Raw genomic sequence first — 24168 nt, forward strand, 5'->3', positions numbered from 1 at the left:
AGTGTGTGGAAGATTCAGCAAATGCAGTTTCTGATGAAAAGGCAGTTTCAGATGCAAAACTATGGCATGCTCGTTTTGGTCATCTGAACTTTGCTAGTTTGCTGCGTTTGTAGAAATTTGATATGGTTGCTTCATTGCCCCCTCTTGAGGCACCATTGAAACATGTTTGTGAAGGCTGTATTTTGGGCAAAATGCAGCGTTCTGCGTTTCCAAAGGATGGTTCTGTGCGGGCCACTCGCAAATTGCAGCTTGTACATAGTGATGTATGTGGGCCTATGCAAACTTCGTCATTTGGTAAACACTTGTACTTCGTGACTTTCATTGATGATTACTCAAGGCATGCATGGGTATATCCACTGAAGGCAAAGTCCGAAGTGTTTTTGTGCTTCAAACAGTTTTTTCTTATGGCTGAAAATGTATCCAATTGTACTGTGGGCACCCTCCGTACTGATCGAGGGGGGGAGTACATGTCTAAAGAGTTTGATGCATTTCTGGCTAGTCGTGGGATAAAACACCAATGTACAGTGCCGTATACCCCTCAGCAAAATGGTGTTGCTGAGAGGAAGAACAGGTCACTTATGGAGATGGCACGATGTATGGTCAAGAGCCAAGCTTTGCCACATGCGTTTTGGCTTGAGGCTGTCATGTGTGCTGCATATGTACTCAACAGGTGTCCCACTAAGGCCTTGCAGTCTATTACTCCATACGAAGCTTGGCATGGCAGGAAGCCTTCTATTGGTCACTTGCGTGTCTTTGGTTGCTTGGCCTATGCTTTAGTGCCTATGCAACAACGCAGAAAATTGGATGATAAGGCTGTCAAATGCATTTTTGTTGGTTACAGTGCTGAGAGCAAGGGTTACAGATTGTATCATCCGCAGTCAAAGCGTATCTTGATTAGTCGAGATGTTGTTTTTGTGGAAGATGCTGTGCAGCCCTTGTTATCATGTACCAAAGAGATAGGTGTAAGCTCACGGGATGTATTTGATACGTTGTTGCCTCTCTTTACAGGTGGGAATTCAAATGTAAGTCCTAATGAGGCAAATATTCAGCCTATGCAGATTTCAAACGACATCATAGATCAGCCTATTTCTGATGCAGATTTACAGGATGTAATTCATGAGGATAGGGCTGAAAATGAGCAGGCTAGAGGTATGCCTAAATGGCTGGTGCAAACCTTGCGTGATAGTAAGATTGATGCACCTATTACTAGTCGTACTCGTTCAGGTTTTCCGCATGCCTCTTATGCATCAGATTGTTATGCTTTGGCTGTGTCTAGTATGTGTGAAGAGGAAGAACCTCTTTCATTTGATGAGGCACAAAATTCAGAAAATTGGTTGGCTGCAATGCAAAGTGAATATGATGCTATAATGAAGAATGGTACATGGTCTTTGTGTGATTTGCCTATTGGTAAAAAGGCCATTGGATGTAAGTGGGTTTTTAAATTGAAACGAAAGCCAGATGGTAGTGTTGATCGCTATAAGGCTAGACTTGTTGCAAAGGGTTATGCTCAAGAAAAGGGCATTGATTTTGATGAGACCTTTGCTCCCACTTGTCGTATGACTACCATTCGTAGCATTTGTGCATTGGCAGCTCATAATGGTTGGAATGTACATCAGTTGGACATAAAGACTGCGTTCTTGAATGGAGATTTGCATGAGGAGGTGTATGTATCGCAGCCTCGTGGTTTTGTTCAAAGAGGGCAGGAAAACAAAGTGTGCAGGTTGAAAAAGGCTTTATATGGTTTAAAGCAAGCTCCACGAGCTTGGTATGAAAAGATACATGCATATTTGACTGCACATGGGTTTCAGAATAGTCCAACAGAAAGCACTTTGTATGTTAAACGTGTGGATGGTGTACATCTAATCATTGCTCTCTATGTCGATGACATGCTGCTCACAGGACCAAATGAGAGTCATATTACTGATTTTAAGGCTGATTTGAATGCCTCTTTTGAAATGTCAGATTTGGGGCATTTGCATCATTATTTGGGGATACAATTTAAGCAGTGTGATGGAGGTATTGCTTTGTGTCAGACAAAGTATATTGAAACATTGTTGCGGAGATTTGGCCTTGAAGACTGCAAGCCTATTGCTACTCCAATGGAGACAAGTTTGAAGTTGAGTCTTCATGATGCTGGAGATCACTTTGATGTCACACTCTATCAGACAGCTGTTGGTTGCCTCATTTATGTATGCATTACGAGGCCGGACATTCAGTTTGCAGTCTCACAGGTGAGCAGGTTTATGCATAGCCCAGGGTCTCAGCATTGGAAGGCAGTTAAACGCATCTTTCGCTACTTGAGTGGCACCATACATCTTGGGTTGTTTTATCCCAAGGGGGGATCGTTGCCGCCAGATTTACATGCTTTTTCGGACTCAGATTGGGCTGGTTGCTATGACACAAGAGTGTCCACAAGTGGTTTTTGTTTCATGCTCGGCAGCTCATGCATATCTTGGTTGAGCAAGAAGCAACCTACTGTGGCCACTTCTAGTTGTGAAGCTGAGTACAGGGCAGCTTTCACAGCTACGGTTGAGTGTGTGTGGCTCAGACGGCTTATGGCTGACTTGGGTGTTGGACAGGAGTCTGCCACCTCTATCTTCACTGACAGTCAGAGCGCATTGGCAGTTGCGAGAAACCCAGTTTTTCATGCTCGCACAAAGCACATTGAGGTGCATTATCACTATGTCAGGGAGAGACTCTCAGCAGGAGAGATCAACTTGGCCTATGTGCCAACACAGGACAACCTCGCCGATCTTTTCACAAAGGCACTTCCTCGTGAGAAGTTCGAAGCTTTCCGCAAAGCTTTGGGCTTGCTCCCCTTTGTGGATTGATCTACTTTGGGCATGGCACTCCCCTATACATGAGTGCCAGCTCTCGTTCACACCATCACTCCCAGGGGGGATTTGTTGCCATATATATAGGCAGTGATGTGTGTGAACACACTTAGGACCGCCGGGGCACTTTTTCCCTCTTTAGGAGGTTTTTTTCCCGGCTTGTATATACGCCCATCCTTCTAGGGCTAACTTATCTTTGTACATTGACACAATCTAATACACTTTGTGTTGTGTGCATTCTTGCTTCTTCTTCTCCAAGCTTTGTGTGCTTTTCTGCAACCCTAATTCCAACATTACTATGCATAAATTCTGTTTTAATGAGAATAATATTTTCAAAATAAAAATAAATCTTTTATGCATCTATCTATGCATAAATTCAATTTCAATGAAAATAATACTTTCAAAATAAAAATAAATCTTTTATGCATCTTTCTATGCATAAAATCAAAATTGATGAAAATAACTCTTTTAAATTTAAAAAATAAAATTCTTTATGCATCTATTTATGCATAAAGTCAAAATTGATGAAAATAACTCTTTTTGAAATAGAAATAAATTTCTTTATGCATCTTTCTATGCATAAAATCAAAATTGATGAAAATAACTCTTTTGAATTAAAAATAAAATTCTTTATGCATCGTTCTATGCATAAAATCAAAATTGATGAAAATAACTCTTTTGAATTAAAAATAAAAAATTCTTTATGCATCTTTCTATGCATAAAATCAAAATTGATGAGAATAACACTTTTGGATTAAAATAAATTCTTTATGCCTCTTTCCATGCATAAATCCAATTTAGTAGGAATTACACTTTTGGAATAAAAGAATTTCTCTTATGCATCTTCCCATGCATAAAAACTAAATCCAATGAAAAATAACTCTTTTAAAATAAAAACTTTCTTTTATGCATCTATTTATGCATAAATTCAATTCTGATGAAAGTCACACTTTTATAATAAAACAATTTCTTTTATGCATCTAATTTATGCATAAAATCCATTTATGATGAAAATCACACTTCTAATATAAATTTTTTTTTATGCCATATGTTTATGCATACAATTCATTTATGATGAAAATCACTCTTTTAATACTTTTAATATAAAAGAATTTCTTTTATGCATCCATTTATGCATAAAAATCATTTATGATGAAAATCACACTTTTAATATAAAAAAAATCTTTTATGCATATGTTTATGCATACCATTCATTTATGATGAAAATCACTCTTTTAATATAAAAGAATTTCTTTTATGCATCCATTTATGCACAAACATCATTTATAATGAAAATCATACTTTTAATATAAAGAAAAATCTTTTATGCATATGTTTATGCATACAATTTATTTATGATGATGAAAATCACTCTTTTAATATAAAAGAATTTCTTTTATGCATCCATTTATGCATAAAAATCATTTATGTTGAAAATCACACTTTTAATATATAAAAAAATCTTTTATGTTGCATATGTTTATGCATACAAATCATTTATGATGAAAATCACTCTTTTAATATAAAAGAATTTCTTTTCTGCATATGTTTATGCATACAATTCATTTATGATGAAAATCACTCTTTTAATATAAAAGAATTTCTTTTATGCATCCATTTATGCATAAAAATCATTTATGATGAAAATCACACTTTTATAATCAAAATAACAATCTCAATATGCTTCCTTCTATGCATAGAATTTAATTCTAAAGAAAGTAATACTTTTTTTAAATAAAATATTTTTAGTATGTATTTTTCTATACCTAGGATGAAAAATAACACTTTAATAATACATATATGATGGGAATTACTATTTTTGAATAATAAAAGGTAAAACTTATTTTACATAATTTTTAGAAAATTTTGCCATAACCTCCTTTGTATGGCTGACCATTTTTTAATTTTTTACTCTCTAAAATCAATTAGAATTTCACAAAGAGTATTTAAATCATTCTAATGTAAACATTTTCTACTTATTTAAGAGAAACACTATGAAAAACTTGATTTTATCCAATAATCATTCATCTAGGATAAAGAATGGTTGGATTTACTAAAGAAGAGAGGGGAATGCCTTTTTTCAATGAGGCATAACATTATATTACATTTAGAGAAGACAAAGATCATAAAAACCATAAAATGAAATAGAAAAGAGAAGAATCTCCAACTTACAAGGAGAATTTGAAAGCTTTCCTTTGGCTTGATGGTTTGAGGGATCTACTCTTGTTTGAAACAAGAGTGGCCACCAATCTTTAGAAGAGGGAAGGTCAAAAACTAATGAATTATGAGTAAATTCACAGTTTTTGGCTCTTGGGAGAAGCAGGGTAACAGTGCAAAAAACACTATTAAGATTCAACAAAGGGAAAGGCTTCTATTTATAGGAAAAAGTGAGCCTCTAACCAAGCAAACTGATTCTAGAATTTTCCAGATCAGTTTGGTCAGTTTTTGACCATTTTTAGGTCAGTTTAGCTCACTTTTTGGATCTAGTTGAAACAGGAGAGAGGAGAGATAAAAATATCTCATTATTGGGGAGTTTAAAACTCTCCCACACATGTGAAATAGGTGCCTCCTTCATGAGGGAAATTCCCCCATACTGAGGTGTCAAAAATGCATCATTTCTTCTAAATATCTCTCTTTTTTAACTATTAACATTGTCCTTAGTCAACTCTTCATCTTACGTGAGTATTTACTCATTTTTGGGAGATTTTCCTTTTATTTTTCCATTTATCTCCTCCCTACATTTCGATGAATCTTATTGGTCCATAGGAACCTTAATTTAAAATTTCGAAAAAATCTTGACCCCTAGGATAAGGCCTCTTGAACAGAATATACTTGATTTCTAATGCACCTTCTAAAAATCTTTTTGAACTTCTATTTCGGGGGAACTTATTTAAATACAAAGAGATATTTTTCCATCCAAAAATATCCAAAATTTGAATAACCTCTCTCTAGAATATTTCCTCTCTCTAGGCTGGTAGAAACAAGATTTTTTATATTTTTGAAGAGGGATTTGACTACAGGGGAAGATATTGGACATCCTGAGAGGCTGGGGAAGAATCTTACATTCTACCCCACTTAAAAAAACGCAAGATGTCCTCATCTTGCAGGTGGAGTATTTTCATTTTCATCTTCTTCTTCTTCTTCAATCACTTCCAACAGATCCATATAAAAGAGCCATGGACTCATCCGTTGTTGAGGACCAGCAAGGTGAATCAACCAGATCCATGCCCGGTTTCAGAAAACAACTCTTACTCCTTGTTCCAGTATCTTCCATGACGCATGTGTGGGTATCTTTGGCGACCCAGAGCCCGAGCACCATATGGTCAGCACCCTCTAGGATCCTTCGCAGGTCACCTAGCGCTTCACTCATAGGCCGCTTCCTTGGTCCCTCATCCACTATACCGGAAGCTCACCATTTAAATCGAATTGAACCTTCATTTCCAATGTCCTTGACTGCATTATGTAGATCTTTCCATCGATTAAACATCTTTTGTTTGTTTTTATCTCTCGACAGTCTTTGAGGCAGTATGACAAAAATCTTTTAGCTTTCACACCACCTATTGATGGTTTTTTTGGTACTTTAATGGCCCCTTATGAGCGCTTGTCCTCCTCCTCAATTTTAACATGCCCCCCATGCAAGCCAATGTCTGATAGCACTTTTTCTATTGCTTTGATTGCTTTTAAAAATTATTTTTTGGGCTTTAACGTCCATTCAAAGCATAAGTACAAATACACCAGCTTCTCTACAATTCTACATAGTGCATGCAATGTGCATATGTACACTCTGGATAGAGGAATATCAAGCACTACTTTGAAATCTTTATATTTTAAATGCCTATCACGAGCTTTGTTATATAGTACATGATCTAAAGTCTTGGCACTTGACAAGCAATATAGACATGGACTCTTTGCATTTTCACCTTTGTTTATGTTATACATGCATTTTAGAGTCTTCAAATCACCTGCCATGTGTCATTCCACTTTATAGTCACTGAACCTAGGCACATGAAGGGCCCTTCCATTTCTTTGCTCACTAATCAGTGATGAAATTATAGTTTGATGAAACACCCAATGAAAAATTTCAAAGTCTTCTTTATCCACTTGTGTCATTAGGAAGAAGCTTATGTTTAACACAAGTTTCATGTTTAAATTATTTCAACGTAATACACATTCATATTCAATGATAAAAGATACCTTGAAAGATCCAAGCAGCAATATGTTATTCTCCGATTGAACACTGAAATATCTTGCATCATGTTTTGTAATTGATGTGTCTAAGGCCCTGTTCATTAGAGTGATAGTAACGCTCTCCATTTTTATATTCTTTAAAATCTCACACTTATCGAGTTTTAAAATAAATTTTAGAACTTCTTCACATTCTTCTTGACTAAACTCAAAGAACTGAACTCCGTACCTTTGCAAAGCTTCAAGATCAAAGAAAATATTATTGTGCTAGTTAAAGAGTATCTCTCAGTCTTTAGAATGTTGCTTCAATATGTACTAGTGAACCAGGCTTCTCAAACACCTCTGATTTCACATGTTGGCATGCAGAATTTGGTTTTGGAAGAAGTAACGAACCTTTATGCTTCATACTGTGACATTTCTATGCTAGTGCCTCAAACAGTATACTGTATGCTTTCTAAGAGATGTCAGTCTCATCCAGCATTGATTGCACCTGAGTTGCATCGAGCTGGTTCTTGTTCATAAAAGAAGACACATGCTTCTCATTGATTTTTTGAAACTTTTTTGACAACATCTCTTCCACTATTCCTTTTGGTACCAAATGACTCCAACGTCGGAATGTACCTTGGACTCTGAATGAAGTAAAGATCTAAAAATAGAATAACATAAAATTTGATTACTTATGTCTAGTTTCAAACAAAGAACCTAATCTAAAAAGAGAAATATATATGAAACAAGAGTTAACATTACCTTACAGCGCCTGTACTCGCTTCTTCATCCCTCTACTTCCAACTTTCATTTTCTCTATGTTGCAAAGTTGCCTTCTTCTTTTACGTGGCCCTAGTGCTGTGTCCTTTCTCCTTAAAGCATTAATCTTTTTCTCCAAGTCTTGAATTGTTTCTTTGTTTGCCATAAGCTTCTCTGCATACAACCCATTTAATACAGCATCTCTTCCACTATTCCTTTTGGTACCAAATGACTGTAATACACCCCAACTTCAGAATGTACCTTGGACTCTGGATGAAGTAAAGATCTAAAAATAGAATAACATCAAATCTAATTACTTATGTCTAGTTTCAAACAAAGAACCTAATCTAGAAAGAGAAATATATATGAAACAAGAGTTAACATTACCTTATAGTCCCTGTACTCGTTTCTTCATCCCTCCACTTCCAACTTTCATTTTCTCTATGTTGCAAAGTTGCCTTCTTCCTTTATGTGGCCTTAGTGCTGTGTCCTTTCTCGTTAAAGCATCAATCTTTTTCTCCAAGTCTTGAATTGTTTCTTTGTTTGCCATAAGCTTCTCTGCATACAACCCATTTAGTTTTTTTATTTCAGTGTTCTCTATCTTTAGAAAATCCCTCTCTTGTTCTGCAACCATTGCTTTTGTTTCCAAGTGTTGGGCATAGCCCATCAAATCTTGTTTACCATCACCCATGAAATGTAGTAGGTTTGTAATGTTGTAAAATGGAGGTGGTGCGTTTGTAAATGGATCCTTGGGATACATTGACCCATGGGTCTACAAGTCCAAATGACACTCTCCATTATTCCTCCTTTGCTCTTTTTGCTCTCATAACATTAAAAAAATCTCTTATTTCATTTCTTAAAAGGCTGGTACTCAGATTGTATGTCCACATGAAGATGGTAAGTATCATATATTCTTTTACATCTACCATTTCTACTACTGTTATTGAGAATTTGAGTGTCTCCATGTGTTGTTGAAGGTGGATTAATTGGAATCCCCAATGGATTAATGTTCTCATTTGCAAAGCTAGTATTTTCTATCATCATAAAACATATGAAAGAATTGAAACAAGAATTAACTCGATTAGTGAGGACACATTTTTTAAGTTTCAGCAGGAAAACCCCCACGGTCGAGATGATGATTAAAGCTTTTCTCGAATCTATTAAATGCATAATTGCCTCAAATCTGTGAGATCTTGGTTCTAACAAGTTTTACGTGCATCCAACAAAGAATACCGCCTCATGAGATGCAACCTCATTGAAAGAATATGTATATTTTAATATATTTAAACCTACTATTATAATAGTAAAAAATGAACCAAATTGCAAATTTGGATATGTTTTAAACCATTTCTCCTAAATAAAGGTTCCAGAGTATATCATGTCTTTCATGTTAGTAGAATAAAACGCAAGTGGAAAACCAATGACAACATCATTGGAAAGAAAAAATAGTGGATTTATAGAACCACCTATTCTTCCACATGAGCATGAAAAGATTCTCGAATATCGAGAAAAGAAAACTAGACATTATGTGTTTAAATAATGTTTAGTAAAATGGAAAGATAGACCAGAAGAAGGATTAACTTGGGAAAGAATGGCTGCACTAAAGAAAAGTTTTCCTGAGTTTGTTTTCGAGGACGAAAACTTTTCTTTCAAGCGGGAAGAAATGTTATGAGATCGACAGGAAACACTACAAGGTAAGACTAGGAAAGATTATTTATATGTAAAAGGTTTGCATATAAATAAGGTTTCGGGGATTTCAAATAGGAAATACCTAAGCAATGGTTAATAGGCATTAAAGTTAAAGTAAAAGGGGAAGTAAATTGCTCACAATGGAAGCCCAAGGGACACAAAAGAGCATGCCTCCTTGTAGGGGTAGCTCAAGAGACATTTGGCAAATGAAAAGACAAGGTTAGCCAATGAATGGTCAAGGGGCTGAAGTTGGAAGGTCATGCCACCACTTAGGCCTATATAACCATGAGTTTAGGGTTCATTTGGGATGTGGTTGGGTGGCGAATCAAAGTACTAGTCTTACAAGTACTCAAGCTTATAATGCAAGCAGAATTACTATGTGTGTGTGTGTGTGTGTGTGTGTGTGTGTGTGTGTGTGCATGAGTGCATGTATGTGTGTGTGTGTGTGTGTAGATATGTGTGTGTGTGTGTGTGTGTGCATGTGTGTGTCTGAGAGAGAAAGGCATCTTTCAATATTATATGTAGGATGACCCTCTTTTAAGATTGAGAAAATCTTTTAATATTATATGTGAGATGGCTCTCTTTTAGAATTGAGATAAGCCTCACATTAAAACAACACTCAATTAGGTACATCTAATATGAATATACACATATATAATTAGATACACATACATGTAGGAATTTTGGCATCTTTGTTATAGGCCACCTTGCTTACATGTGATGACCAAATGAGCATCCTCCTACATATTCACCATCCACCATGGGTTCACCAATTTATCATTTTTTAAAGAGATATCATACATTCATGCCCATAATTTATTATCTCAAAATTTTACTACTAGGCTTATATAAGTGCTAGAACATGTCATTAACCTCAATGGTAAATGACTTGTGGTACCATCATACCTTCTTCAAGATGAGGATTTATAGTAGTCCTCATTCTCAAAGTCTTTGAGATGGTTTAATGTCTTTGAGATGTCTCTCTCTCTCTCTCAACCCTCACTCTTTCCCTTTCTCATTCCCACACACACTCTCTCTATCTATATCTCCATATCTCATTTTCTCCCCCTTCTATCTCTCAATCTCTCTTTGTCTGTGTTTTCTCACACACACCCTCTCTACTTCTCACTATCTTTCTATCCTATGGAGAGAGAGATAAACAAACCCTCTCAGTATCTCTCTTCCTCTCATTACCTCTCCCCCCCTCTCTCTCTCTCTCTCTCTCTCTCTCTCTCATAGACACACACTAACCCTCTCTTCCTCCTACTATCTCTTTACCCTCTTGCTCATCCTCTCTCTCATTCTCACTCCCTCTTCTCTCTTCCTCTCACTTTCTTTTCTCTCTCTCTCTCTTTGTCTCTAACATCTCTCTCTCTAGATTGGCTCTCTCTCTGAACATACACACACTCTCTCTGTATCCCCCCCTCTCTCTCTCTACCCATATGCCTCCTTTTTTTTCTCATTCTCAGGCTCAATCTCTCTCCTGATGTCTCTTTTTGTCGTTCTCACACACTCTCTCTTTCTTTATCACTCTCTCTCTCTCATAGACACACACATACACACCCTCTCTTCCTATCATTATCTTTCTACCCTCTTACCCATCCTGTCACTCTTTCTCACTCTGTCTACTCTTTGTTGCTCACTATTCTCTATAATATGTATGTATATATATATATATATATGTATATTACATATGATTTTATATTAATGAGAGAGAGAGAGAGAGAGAGAGAGAGAGAGAGAGAGAGAACACAGTAGAATGAAGAAAGGGTGTGTGAGGTAATTACTTAAGTTGAGGATGGACATGCCCAAACTTGTAAATTATAATAGCATAAGTAAATTTTATATGTATGCATTTTTTGCTAGAAAAATGTGATAAGTAGCATTTGGTACTAAAGCATTTCTAATATAAATACCATTATTATTATTGATAAAAAATTACTTGGTCTTTCTAGATGTATATCGATTTTAGGATAGATCAATATATAGGAAATCACGTTTACTAGATTGAAAAAGAAAAAGTGTGTTGAGATTTACCAAATTTGCAAGATAAAGTCCCTTGTGTGTTGAGATATGACCACTTGTTTTCTTACCTTCCCACCGCCCAAAAGGATTCTAACACTTCAAGTCGTCAACTGTACACATTATTAATAATAAAAGGACTAGCAGGTTGGCATAAAATTCGAGCCTCCATGTGACCCTGTACGCACATACAATTTCCAACGTTGCCACTTAAGCACGAGGTTGGAATCTAACCCGGGTTGGAGCCTGGAGGCATTCTCAATCAATTATAATTATTACATTAAATAACGAAGCTATGTAATCACGCCAAATCAACCCCTAAGCCTTAATGACAATAGTAATCAAGCACCACCAATTGCTAAAAAAACTCATCCAATAGCCTTTTATTTCTTACAATAGTAGGAGGTGGCACACAGGATCTGAAGTTTAAATTATCCTTCCTGCTGTAATTAATATTACAGCTTCCAATCCATTAAAATACGATGAAATAGATTATAATTGTTTAATGGTTAGAGACAAATATATGTGTGACAACTTATTTTTGTAAGCATCACTTAATACATGCAACAACTTAACTGAGATTGAAGTTCGAGGATCATATACAAACCTCTTGAGAGAGGCAAGACAACAAACTAAGTTTAGACCTGTGAGCAAGAAAACCCTAAAGTTTGCAGGCACAATAAACAAACCATTGACAGACACTATATTTAACTAGGCTACACTGTTCATGAATCATGGACTAATGTAGGGGATTCTTTGGTTCATCTAGTGATTTAATCAAAGCTTGTGCAGTGACTTAGGTTGTGAGCTCCCAAAGCCAATCCATGGAGCAATCAGTTAGAAGGTGGTGAGATTGCAAGATGTTGGTGGACGTGGGAAGGCCTTCAAGGAAGTAATTCTCAGTATATAGTGGGTGCTGAATCCTACACTGATCAATTAAGCTTGCATCTCCTTTGCTACATGAAGGGCTGATCCCTGTATCACTGTAGTCCGAACATGTGGGAGAAACGCTGTGTTGCTTCACGTTGCCCCCATTGATCGATTTCATCTCAATTACTGCACCATGATGATCATCACCTTTGGACGAATCCTGTCCCAATGTGTTGCCTTCCCTTAGTGTCGCTGCTTTCATGGCTATCTGCCCACGTGAAGCTCCCTCCGTTGCTGCTCCTCCTCCTCTGCCCTGATCCACCAACTCCGCAGTTAGCCTTACTACCTGGTTCCATCAAACAACGCATTTTTTAAGGTTGTGCTATAATATATGGATAGTTAAAAGATTGGGCCCCGTGAGATCACAGAGCTAATTTGACTGTTCATTTTAATTCACATGGGAAACTCAAACTTACTAAAGATCTTGCTGCTGAGATAAGAGAAAAATATAATGAATTTTATGGAAGAAACGAGAAAACAAAATTATGATTTCGAAGGGGAAAAAAATGATACATATTGCAATCTAATATTTTCCGCCATGTTATATATATATATATATATATATATATATATATATACACACACACACATGTGTGTATATGATATATACACTTGCATACAATCATATACACACAGGTATATGATTGTATGCAAGTGTATGTAAGGGTGGGACTTTGTAGTCTTGGACAAGGGAGGTTGGCTGGCCATCTTTTTGTCCAGCCCGCTTTTAGCGGATGCAATGAACTGCCGCCCAGTGGCGGCCCGCTTAGCACACGTCCGTGCTGCCTAAACTTGGGAGAGTTGAGATTAGTACCTCGGACCTAAGCTTCTCTGTCTCGGCGAGCACGCAGAGGTAGTGAGACTTGAGGATACGAAACTCTTGCTGCAGGAGCTTTGTTTTCCACCTTGCACGCCTGTTTTGGAACCAAACGGCAACTTGGCGGGGCCGTAGGCCAAGCTTCTCAGCCAGCTGCTGCTTTCTCTTCGGTTCCAGCTTATTGTCCACCGCAAAACTCACCTCCAAGCACTTCACTTGCTCTAGCGTTAGCCTTCTCTCCCTCTTCGGACGTCTCCCCATCATCATCCTACTTATATCTGATTGCTCGTTGATGCTCACCTCATCTCCAATTATAGCCTCATCCGAAAATGGCCAAAAGGATACTCTTCTCTCCTTCGGACGTCTCCCCATCATCATCCTACTTATATCTGATTGCTCGTTGATGCTCACCTCATCTCCAATTATAGCCTCATCCGAAAATGGCCAAAAGGGTACTCTTCTTGACGCTGTGTTGCTCGCATTGCCATCCTCTAAACCTGCAAATAACTACCAAATTTTAGCCTTAACCATGCTTGATTTCAACCATTTATTATAGTGAAATTAAGGTACAAGGGCTGTTGATAGAGATACCTTACTTACATTAGATGCCGATACTCTTAACTGCCATTGCATCCTAATACTTAGAGATAATTTGCCATTTTTTTAAAAAGGAGAATTTTATTCATTCACCCTCTAGTGAGTCTTCCCCGTACTACTAATTTACTCCTACACTTTTTTGTTGAAAGATGTTTAACTTGGCCCATGCCTACAACAGAAGTTCAGCAATAAAATAACTTAGCAAAGAACATTATATCACATTAATCATTGACGGATTATGTCTAGCAATTGTTGTAAAATATTATTGTCTTTTTGAACTTTGAAACTACAATGCATCGTCCCCAAGGTAGTAGCCTAGTGGATAAGACTTTGGACAAGGTCTTGGGGTTCAATCTTCTTGGGAACATCTTATAAAATAAGGATGTGTTCGCATGTAGGTAAGAAGTAGGTAGCCATCCACACACCTTAGACCGTCATCGTTCGATCATTATGGCACTTAGTTTCATCTTTGCTTATCATCTTCCTCTTCGGCAATTCTACAGCAACAACAATGTGCAATGCTTGCCCTTCAAGCTCTCACTCTAGATTAGGGACGGTGATTACCATAGACATCAAAGATCCCGACTCAACTTGCGACACCCAATTCTACCAAAGGTATGGAGGGTGTTCACTCCAATCAGCCGAGGAATTAACTTGTGCGGTTCGTCCGACGACTTGTCCACTGCCTACAAAATGGCTAATATTTGAGAAGGGTGGTACCCCTTGTAGTCCTCAGGTGTATAGAATGTCTAACCGGATGAAATTCCGGTGTATGACTAGCAATAAAATAAGACCTCATGGAAAAAAATAAATTACAATGTATCTTGAACTCCACTTCATCTATACTTCTACACACAACGATATTAGGATTCTCTACTTGATTATTAGAGTAGAGCCCAACCTGTAAATGGAAACGACGTAAGCTCCTGATGCCCTCCATTGTTCAGCATTGTTGGACGAGACCCCTTAGTGCTACTTAGTTCATCTCTCATCAGCATCATGTTTGCATAGTTTGCAGAATCGTAGGCTTCCACAGTCCATGCCATTGCTGATAACACTAGTTAACCTAAGCTTGTGAAAGATAAAGTTTGACAAAACTTTCACTCACGTTTATAAGCTGCTTCCATGGTCTTGTGATAAGCCAAGGCAGAGACTGAACATAGCTTCTAATTAACACTGAAGAAACTGAAATATTAAATGAAGGATGGGACTATAATGAGATTAACAAAGCAATTAGGAAAGATTCTACTAGCAAAGAAGATGGTTTAGGCCATGAAATCAAACGTTATGAACAGGTTACAGCTGTAATTATGCTTGCTAAGCATCAAAGAAAGCAGCTATTAATTGGTATTCAGAACTTAAAGGAAGGAAGTTGTGCTGTAAAATCTTCAAGAAAAAGCTCAGTTACAGTGTGACCTAAGCGGAGAGTGAAGAGCGGCGGCTAGTAGAGAGCCTAAATAATGAGAGATTGTTTCATATTTTCAGCTGTATATTGTGCATGTAGACACCCGCATCACCTGCTGCAGCCGGTGCAGGACCGGCCCTCTGCCGAGACTCCTGGCCCACTCCGGCTTGAATAACGGCCACGAGATCCCGCACTTCCCCACAACCGGCTGTCTCTGTCACCGCCGGCCAACAGCTCTTAGCTTGTGCACATGTCTCCGACCGGTGGCCTCCGTCCAGCAAAAGAGTTACCGGTTGGACCTTGCCGAACGGAGTGGTATCTCGCACATGATCTCCAAATAGTCCGACCGGTGGCAAAGAACCCACCGGACATCGCCGGTCGGACATGCCACATTGACCTCGCACATGAAAGTCCGACCGACCAATGGACGGCCAACCGATCGCCCAATGCACCTATTCACATGCATAAACAAAATTATCGAGCCTAAGGGGAATCGAACCCCTAAGCAACCATGGTAGACTGCTTTATGGCCAAGAGGCTCCCCTGCCCCATCGCAGCATGAAAACGCACGTCAATATTGTGGGATAAAAGGCCTTCTTTGATCTTTATAGAGGTGGAGGTGACAGTCGGTGTGTTGGGCTGCTGGAAATGACAATAGGTGGGGAGGAAAAGGTCGGCCAAAGGAAACGTTCGGTGCAGATATAATAAAATGAATTTTTTTATTATTTTGAGCAGCTCTTCGTCGGCCTGAGCTCATCATGTGCGCAGGCTATCTGCACCCCCGGCTTGACCGCTTCACCCTTACCGGTACATCGCGCGTGCCTCCCGGTCGCCGCCCTCCTATGATGTCATTCTAAATAATAATAATATCCAGTCGGTTGGAAATTAGACTCAATTCAGTCTTTGCATTCACCTTGTGGCTTCACATTGGCACACTAGAAAAGCAGGTAGGAGGTTTTGGGAGCATGCCAAACTTATATGACCCTTCATACCATACTAATAACTAGAATGTCTGGGTACCCTTATCCTCTTGATTGCTTGTACATGTGCGTTGTCAACGTACTTTGAAATAACGTGTCCTTCTGTTCATGTATAAACATCTTGAAGCGCTTGAATACAAATGGACATTGCAACCCATACCATTTATGTAGCACGTCTTTTTTGTATATGCGAGACTTTCTCAAGTTTATATGAACAACTTATTTGAACATCAAGCCTATGATTATATTCGACATGAGGAATCGATGGACATCGACAAAGATCTCAGAGTACATCGCAAGCTAGAATCTGAGTTACACGTCATTCATTAAGTCATAGGATGTTTGTGCTCATTTGCATGAGTGAAGTTAAAAAAAACCATACATAAAGTATGGCAGGGAGTTGGCACAGCCCTCCTTGAAATTTGATAAACATAGGAGAATGTGCCCTTCCCCCCCATTTCCCAAGTAGCACTTTCGATATCGAAAGTGGACCAAAACACCTTCAGTGTTGAAAGCAGCCATTAGTCCTACGTATTGATTCATGATACAAAACTCATTTTCAAATGTGGTAATGAATTTGTAATTTTCTAATTTGCGAGGTACTTTTGAATCCCTATCGAACATAAGAACATGCTTCAAGCTCATCGATTGCGGATGCCACTCTAACATTGCTTCAAGTATGCTTTCAAATTCATGTTCATTTGAGCTTTTCAAATATGCTCTACATCACACGAAGTATCCTACCCAAGCACTCACACAAAACATAGTAAAAGAATTTAAAAAAACAATCTTATTTTGCAAGCTTCAAGGCATGGAGTGCAGTTGGTTTTGATGATGAATGATGATGATGTGTGTTTGTGTGTGTGTGTGTGTGTGAGAGAGAGAGAGAGAGAGAGAGAGAGAGAGAGAGAGAGAGAGTACCTGCTTGCGTTTATGCACCCGTGTCAGCACACCAAAAAGCACGAGCTCTAATCGACCTACATCTAGGATTTGTGATTGTAGCACTTAGACTTTTCAACACACACATCCATCGATTGCCAATCCTTCTTGCCTACATTGCTTTCTAGCTTGCACTCTACTGGCTGTGTGCTTCACTTGCTTTCTCTCACATAGATACCACATTAACACTAGTTCTGTAATTGGACACTTAAGTGTCCTGAGGACACTAAAGTGTCTTGAAAGTTAGCATTTTTCTTGAATTTTTGTGGCCAATCTATTAAGAGTTTTGAAATGCTTAACATCCACAGATGTTCCTCAAGACCCAAAAAATCCTTGAGATTTTTTAAATTGCACTTTTCTTAGCTTTTGCAAGGCAATATTTTAATTTTCTTAGACACATGCTGATAAAACGCATGATTTTTGTTGTTTTCAAAATAGTAGTAATTTGGACATAACTTTTAGAAGGGACATAGTTTGATCATGAAACTTGGCTTGATGGAAAGCCCATGATGTAAACTAAATCTTGGAATCATCAAACGATAATTATTGGATAAATTTTTGACTCGCTAATATTGAAATGACGTTTTTTATACAGGTGGAGCATGAATTTTTCTCCTTCCATATGCAAGCTAATAATGTAAAACTTGAGGTGCACCCATGTTATATAGGGTAAATACTACTTTGTTTTGAATTTTCCAAAACTTTACAGCCACTTTTTGGGCCTCTTCTCATACATGGCCTTTTGCGCAACCTGTTTTTAATACATAAAATGTCTAATTATGAGCCTAATTTTGATTTTCATCAAAGGGGAAAGCTGTGTAAGTGCATTATTTGTTGTAACTATAGGTGTAGACTACTTGTGTAAGCATAGTTATGATTAGTTTTTGATAAAAGATGATCAAATTTTGCATTTTTATTTTTTACAGTTTTTTTAGAACTAGGCGATAAGAACCTACTTAAGTGGAGGCTAAGTTAGTGTCATACACATCAAATTATGGCTTATTTATCTCATCTCAAGCATGAAAACCAATAGTCAACATTCTCATTGATAGGGCTACATTTTTTTTTAGTGGCGTGATTGAGTTTTGATAATATGCGTTACCTGTGCTGATTTTATGTAACTTTTTTGGAAAAAATTCTAGGAAAGGAAAATGATTTTTTTGGTGAACTTCTACCTCCTTGGACTGATGTATGCTATCAAAATATCTTGGGAAAAATGCTATTGATATCATTGGATTTTTTTTGAGAGAATGATGCTTGCATATTTGGAAAAATCCTGAAAAATGTTCATTTTCAAGACATATGCTACTTTGTTGCTTATGTACTTCCAAATAAAAAGGCATTTTATATGTTTAGCATTTTTTACATAAGCATAGGGTTATGTTCTACATGCCCAATGAAGCATTTTGGTTTTTAAAGCCTACATTAGGAGTTTGATTTTTTTTCGCAACCCCCAAAAAAGGACACTCAAGTGTCCTGTTTTGGTACCAAACTAGTGTTAATGTTCCTCTTGTATGGAAGGAACTTTGATGATATGCTCGGTGAGCTCTTGATTCACACAAAAAAATGAGGAGAAGTTGAAATCCCCAAGAAAACCCATGAATCATAGGTTGTCAAAATCCATCTTCCTTCTAGACAGGCTTGGAGAAATTTAATGATATGATCAGTGTGCTCTTGATTGACACAAAAAAATGAGGAGAAGTTGAAATCCCCAAGAAAACCCACAAATCACAAGTTGCCAAAATCCATCTTCCTTCTAGACAGGCTTGGTGTCACGATGGTTTTTAGTAAAGAGGCAACATCATCTTCGTTGAGTTTTCATGGAAGCAAGAACCACCGCTCTCTTTCTATCTCCTACACGAAGGCCAAAGGCTTTCACGTCAGACTAACCAAAAATATAAGGGCTCTTTTGTTGGGACCAAGCACCGCAGAGTCTCACTTGATCAAAAGCTAGAAAACCCGTTGGTTCTCATAAAATACACGCAAGCTTTTTGCCCTTTTATCTCTTTGTCTTGCTTGTGGCCTCACCCGTTTGCCTTCCCACCTTCATGAGCCTTGCGTTTTTGCCTCCTCCTCATAGCTAATGATTTCTCCTTCTTATGTCCAATGTTGCTATTGCCTTAGTTTGGCGATTCGCTTTGGCACTTATCCACATTATGGCTAGTATTTTAGCACCCAGCACATAGCCAAGCCTCACCTTCCCTCATTGTTTGTAGCACACAGCCATGTGTCACCTTCCCTTCAATGTTTACAATGCTTCTTTCCCAAGCCCCGCCTTATCATGTTGTGTAAGATGATAGCAACTAGCATGCTTATTCTTTGCCATGCTGACTCCCTCACCCTTGAGATTGGCTATTCTGGCTTTCGTGCACCTAGCCTAGTCCACCTTCTCACCCTTGCGAGATGACTGGTTGTTGTGGTTGTCGTGCGCCCATCCCAATCCACCTTGCCGTGCACCCAATGTAGTTCGTCTTCTCACCCTTACGATTGGCTATTGTGGCTATCTCATGGACGCAGCCTAATCCGCCTTCTCACCCTTGCAATTGCCTGGTGTGGACACGCGAGCCCTTGCTCGTTGCTTGTTTGCCAGTGTGCATGCCATGTCTTGCTCTCTACACTTTTCTCCATAGCTATGCACCTCGATTAAGCCCTACATCATTGCTTTGATTTTCTTGTGCACCCCCAACCTTATCTCCATGCTTTTGTTTTCTTTTACATCAATCAACGCAGCATATTGCCCTGAACAAGCTTTTGAAGGAACAAGAAACATAAGCCACTCATGAGAATCTCTGTAAATGAAAACCAAAGCAAACACGTAATAAATAAGAACTCGCAAGAAATGTTGCCCACAAGAGGAATTGGAAAGGGAAAGATAAACAATATAACCAGGAAAACGCAGAGAGAGGAGATGGTGAAGCTTCCAAAACACCGGTGATAGCTTTGAACATAGACAGAAAACAACATACCGCAACTATGGAGAGAGCAGGAGAGCCAGGGGAGGGGGGCAGCCCATATGACAGCGATGGATGAGAATCTTTTATTCAAAGAAAGTGAGAAGAAGGTACCAACCTAGGGCTTTGTGTTAAGGTTTTGTGCTACGATCTCTTGACGCTGGCGACAAGAGAAGAAAGTCGCCTTGGCCAAGTTCTGTTAATTGAGTGTTTTTTTAGCATGCGCTTGATGACTATTTTGAGTGTTTTTTTAGCATGCGCCTAGTTTTTTAAATTGAGTGTTTTATTTTTTATTGCTACCACGTGGCCAGCCCTAGATCCCTAGCTTCAGAGTTGTTACTTGAAGGAAACTTTCCTTAGTGGTCACTTTGTTTAACCAATTGATTTTTTAAATCTAGTTTGCTACATCATAATAGGAGAAAAAGACTGTCATCTCATCTAGCTTGCCCTTTCCTTTATGTTGTCTCGAGGTCTCCTAATCCAATGTCCACCTATAAGGAGAGACATGGATTTATTAATCTTGTGTGCCCTAGGGGGAGATGGCTACTTGAAGCTTCATCTCCCTTTCTCTGATCTCCCCTGAGTGTGTCACAGGTTTTATTACATCGTCTCCTCTCACATGAGTGTCTAGGATGGCATCCACTTTCTAATCACATATAAATTTATTACATTATGTTTAGCTTTATTACATCCCATGAGTGTGTCACAGGTTTATTACATCGTCTTCTCCCACATGAGTATCTAGGATGGCATCCATTTTCTAAGCATTTGTAACTTTACTATATCATCTCCTCCCGCATGAGTGTCTAGGATGCCATCCATATTCTAAGTACTTATAGCTTTTCATCTCCCTTATTCTATCTCACATGAATGAGTTGAGATTTATTACATTCTCTGCTCTCACATGAGTGTTTAGGTAATGTTGGTGATGACAAATCCTGGGGTCTTTTGCTTCTTTAGCAAGGTATCCTTCATGATGAAAGTAACACGAGGAATTCCACCCTTGTCCTAGATGTTGTTTAGTACTACCTGAGATGGGGTTAGAAGCTCGTTCCAACTAACTACATGATATAACACCTTGGTGAGGAAGTGGTCTACCACTCTCTTGTTCTCTAGGTGCTCACATAGGTAGGTTAAACTCCTTGTAATGATAATATGCCGCAATTGTATACTTGATATCACTAAGCCTGGATAACGTGTTCACATGGGACACTTTACCTATAGACCTAATTTAAGTGTGTAAAGAAAGAGCACAAGGTATGGTCATTGTGTGTTCCCACTATGGTACCTATTTCATTGGGATATGTAATTCTACAAGCATGTGGCCTGGTGGTCCTCTCTACTACTTGTAGGCTTTGTTGATGTGTGCAAGGTGAGAGCTTCCCTTACCACTTGGACAGCTTCATAGATATCTTCTTCTTGTCGAGACCTATTAATGATTCCAGCCCCAGTTGGTCCTTGTATCAAAAGAGGAGATATATTGGGCCAAGTTTGTGTATCACGAAGAAGGTAGATTGACTCCCGCTTTCTCCATGTGTGGCTTGATGTCACTCCTAGTCTTCTATTGGCAAGTGTGTATCAAGAAGTTGTGAGGTATTAGGTGGCCATGTATAGGGGGTGTTTTTCTCATTGTTGATGGATGAGTGAATGAAGCTTTCTTGCACCTTCTTGTCTGGAGCCTCCTTGGAAATCTAAGAGGTCTTTCTTATTGAGAAGCTACGCTCCTCGTAAGGTTGAGGCTGGGTGACTCGGATGTCATCCCTCCAAGCCTGAACCCTCTGATATGGTTGCTAGAAAAGATAGAGAAAATAAGCCAAAAGCTATAGAGATAGGATGAATATGGTATAGAGAAGGTGTGTACCTTAGAGCGAGGATGTGTGGTCTAGAGAGAGAAACCCCATAAAAATTTGCAAGGGTTTTACTAGAGATGAGAAGAAGCACATGAAAATGACACTCGGGGGGTCAAGGGGTGGGGGTTGGGGCTTGCCTTTTTATAGGGCAAGAAATATGTGTATATTGACAAGGAAATACGTGGTGGGTTGGTGAAGAAATACGTGTTAGGGGACACTCACTATCACAGATGTAGGCATGCATACATATTTCCAAGAAGAAAAACACAAGATTCGGTGAATAAAAAAGTGGAATTTGAGGATGGGTATCCATAACAGGTTTCCTAGTAGGGACCCACATATTTTGGTGAGGAAACATGCACTACTCAAGGAGTATTGGAGGAGAAAACAGAATATGTATATTTTAAGAAACATGAGTGGGTCGATAAGGAAATTATGTGCTACATGACAAGGAAATACATGACCCCATCAATATTGATGGCACTGGAAAGAAATACATGAATTTTGGTGAGGAAATACATGGACTTCAAGAGGAAATATTCATCCTGGGATGGACATCTTATACTAGGAAGGGCCCTCAAAGAAGTAGTGAAGTCACGTCTTCCTTGAGGGTTCAAGGTCTCCGGTTCTTTGTCGATCATAAGCATGGTCACTTGCCTACTACTGGAGGCAAGTTGCAACATAAGTTCTAGTTGATATAACATTGATTATGTCCCATCCATCCTCTTCTTCCTAGGAGGACCTCCTCCCTAAAGGAGGCCCCTAAAAGAATAACAAAGACCTTCCCTTCTAAGAGGTTATTCCCAATGTGAAACAAAGTGGTAAAATCTCTTAGAAGCTTTAAGACATGCAACCATGATTTTTCATCTAATGTTTTGATGTGCACCGTAGTGGGTGTAAGTTTTGGTTGGCGTAACAAACACTAGGTTTCATGAGACATTAAGTTACAACAGATACTAGCTCCAATATCAACACTACGGCTTGCTTCTATTTAAATCCGGTCAAAGTGGTCTCGCCAAGCCAACTTCACCTCCCATTCTTCTCCCTCCAAGCCTATGACTAGGGAAATGTTTATATGGTAGCTTTGTAGCTTCTCATGCCTTTCATTCACTTCTCCATGATCTTCATGCTTCATCTCTCAACTCGTGTCCTCCCTAGCCACACTGCAATGTGGACTTGTTCCAAAATATCAACATTCTCATATTTTTGGGGGCATCGTCCTGTTATCCTGTCTCGGCCTAGTTTTTTTAAAGGGAATATTAGGTGTATATATATTGAGGAGAGGTAGGATTGGCCATTGTAATGAAGTGACTTCATTGTTCATTGTCAGGGTGTGCAAAGGCTCTGTTCAGTGACTTCATTGTTCACTCTCAAGGTGCAAAAGGACTCTATTCAATGTCAATGACTTCATTGCTCACTGCTGTCAGGGTGTGGAAGGTCTCTCAATATATATATATATATATGTTGTTATCACGTATAGCTAATGGCATGGGCATCAATGATGATTTGTTCCATTGTTTTGAGTATGTCTTGTTCTTGAATAGGTGGAGGAGATTGCTCATTATCTAGTCAATGGCTTACCAGCTGATCAATCAAGATTGCACTAGCCATCTTATAAAGAAAGCAACCTCCTAATAGCTAGGAAATTGTACAAACTAGGCCAAGGCACTCTTGTCACAATCAGTGGCGCAATCAAATCATAGATATTTTATAGGTCAATCGAGATTCCACTAGAAATCTTATAAAGAAAGCAATCCCCTGATAGCTTGTTCGTCTGTAGCAAAGATAGCATCATGTCAACAATTTGTGCACCATGATTTTGATGCAAGCGACCAGGGCACCTCACACTTTTCTGTATCGGCAGGACATAGGATTGGCATTCTTGACATTAGATTCTTTAACACTGATCGACATGCATGGAACATACTGGTTAGAAATGTGAAGCCTCTTGATAGCCAAGGGGCTTGGGACCGCTCCAATATTCATGATATTCATGTGAATAAAGCATTGGAGCTCGTTGCAATAGATCATGGACTTTGTCTGCCTGAAGCATTGGAGGATCCCTACTTTGAGTGGCTTCATCTTGACAATATAAATGTTTGCTAGGCCTTCCCTCTCAGTGGCTTAATTATGTTATGCATCACAACAAGCAAATCTAATAGGAAATTTTGTGTTATGCTTGCCAACTTGCACTAGCATGTAACCAATGACAAAGAAAAATGTGT

At 38.6% G+C, this 24168-nt stretch overlaps 1 protein-coding gene across 1 annotated transcript; it reads right to left on the reverse strand.

Moving 5' to 3' along the window:
* Nucleotides 1–12270: 12270 nt before the first annotated feature.
* Nucleotides 12271–15380, reverse strand: LOC147639218 (uncharacterized). The gene is made up of 3 exons (XM_086793737.1): nt 14720–15380; nt 13219–13718; nt 12271–12690 (listed from the first exon to the last, which is right to left on the reverse strand). Exons 1-3 carry the CDS (start codon nt 14862–14864, stop codon nt 12271–12273), a joined length of 1065 nt encoding a protein of 354 aa, XP_086649863.1. The 5' UTR covers nt 14865–15380.
* Between the last annotated feature and the right edge of the window lie 8788 nt (nt 15381–24168).

The sequence above is a fragment of the Cibotium barometz genome, chromosome 4 (genome assembly GCF_041138505.1).
Source record: "Cibotium barometz isolate CiBa-2024 chromosome 4, ASM4113850v1, whole genome shotgun sequence".
NCBI classification, from domain to species: domain Eukaryota; kingdom Viridiplantae; phylum Streptophyta; class Polypodiopsida; order Cyatheales; family Cibotiaceae; genus Cibotium; species Cibotium barometz.

What these genes read in the sequence shown, in the direction of transcription:
- LOC147639218 (XM_086793737.1), bottom strand. Translation starts at nt 14,864, where the DNA reads ATGGCATGGACTGTGGAAGCCTACGATTCTGCAAACTATGCAAACATG. An exon ending in TACGTCGTTTCCATTTACAG is followed by an intron (nt 13,719 to 14,719) that starts GTTGGGCTCTAC and finishes AGTTATTTGCAG; the next exon opens with GTTTAGAGGATGGCAATGCG. An exon ending in CAGAGAAGCTTAGGTCCGAG is followed by an intron (nt 12,691 to 13,218) that starts GTACTAATCTCA and finishes TGATGGAACCAG; the next exon opens with GTAGTAAGGCTAACTGCGGA.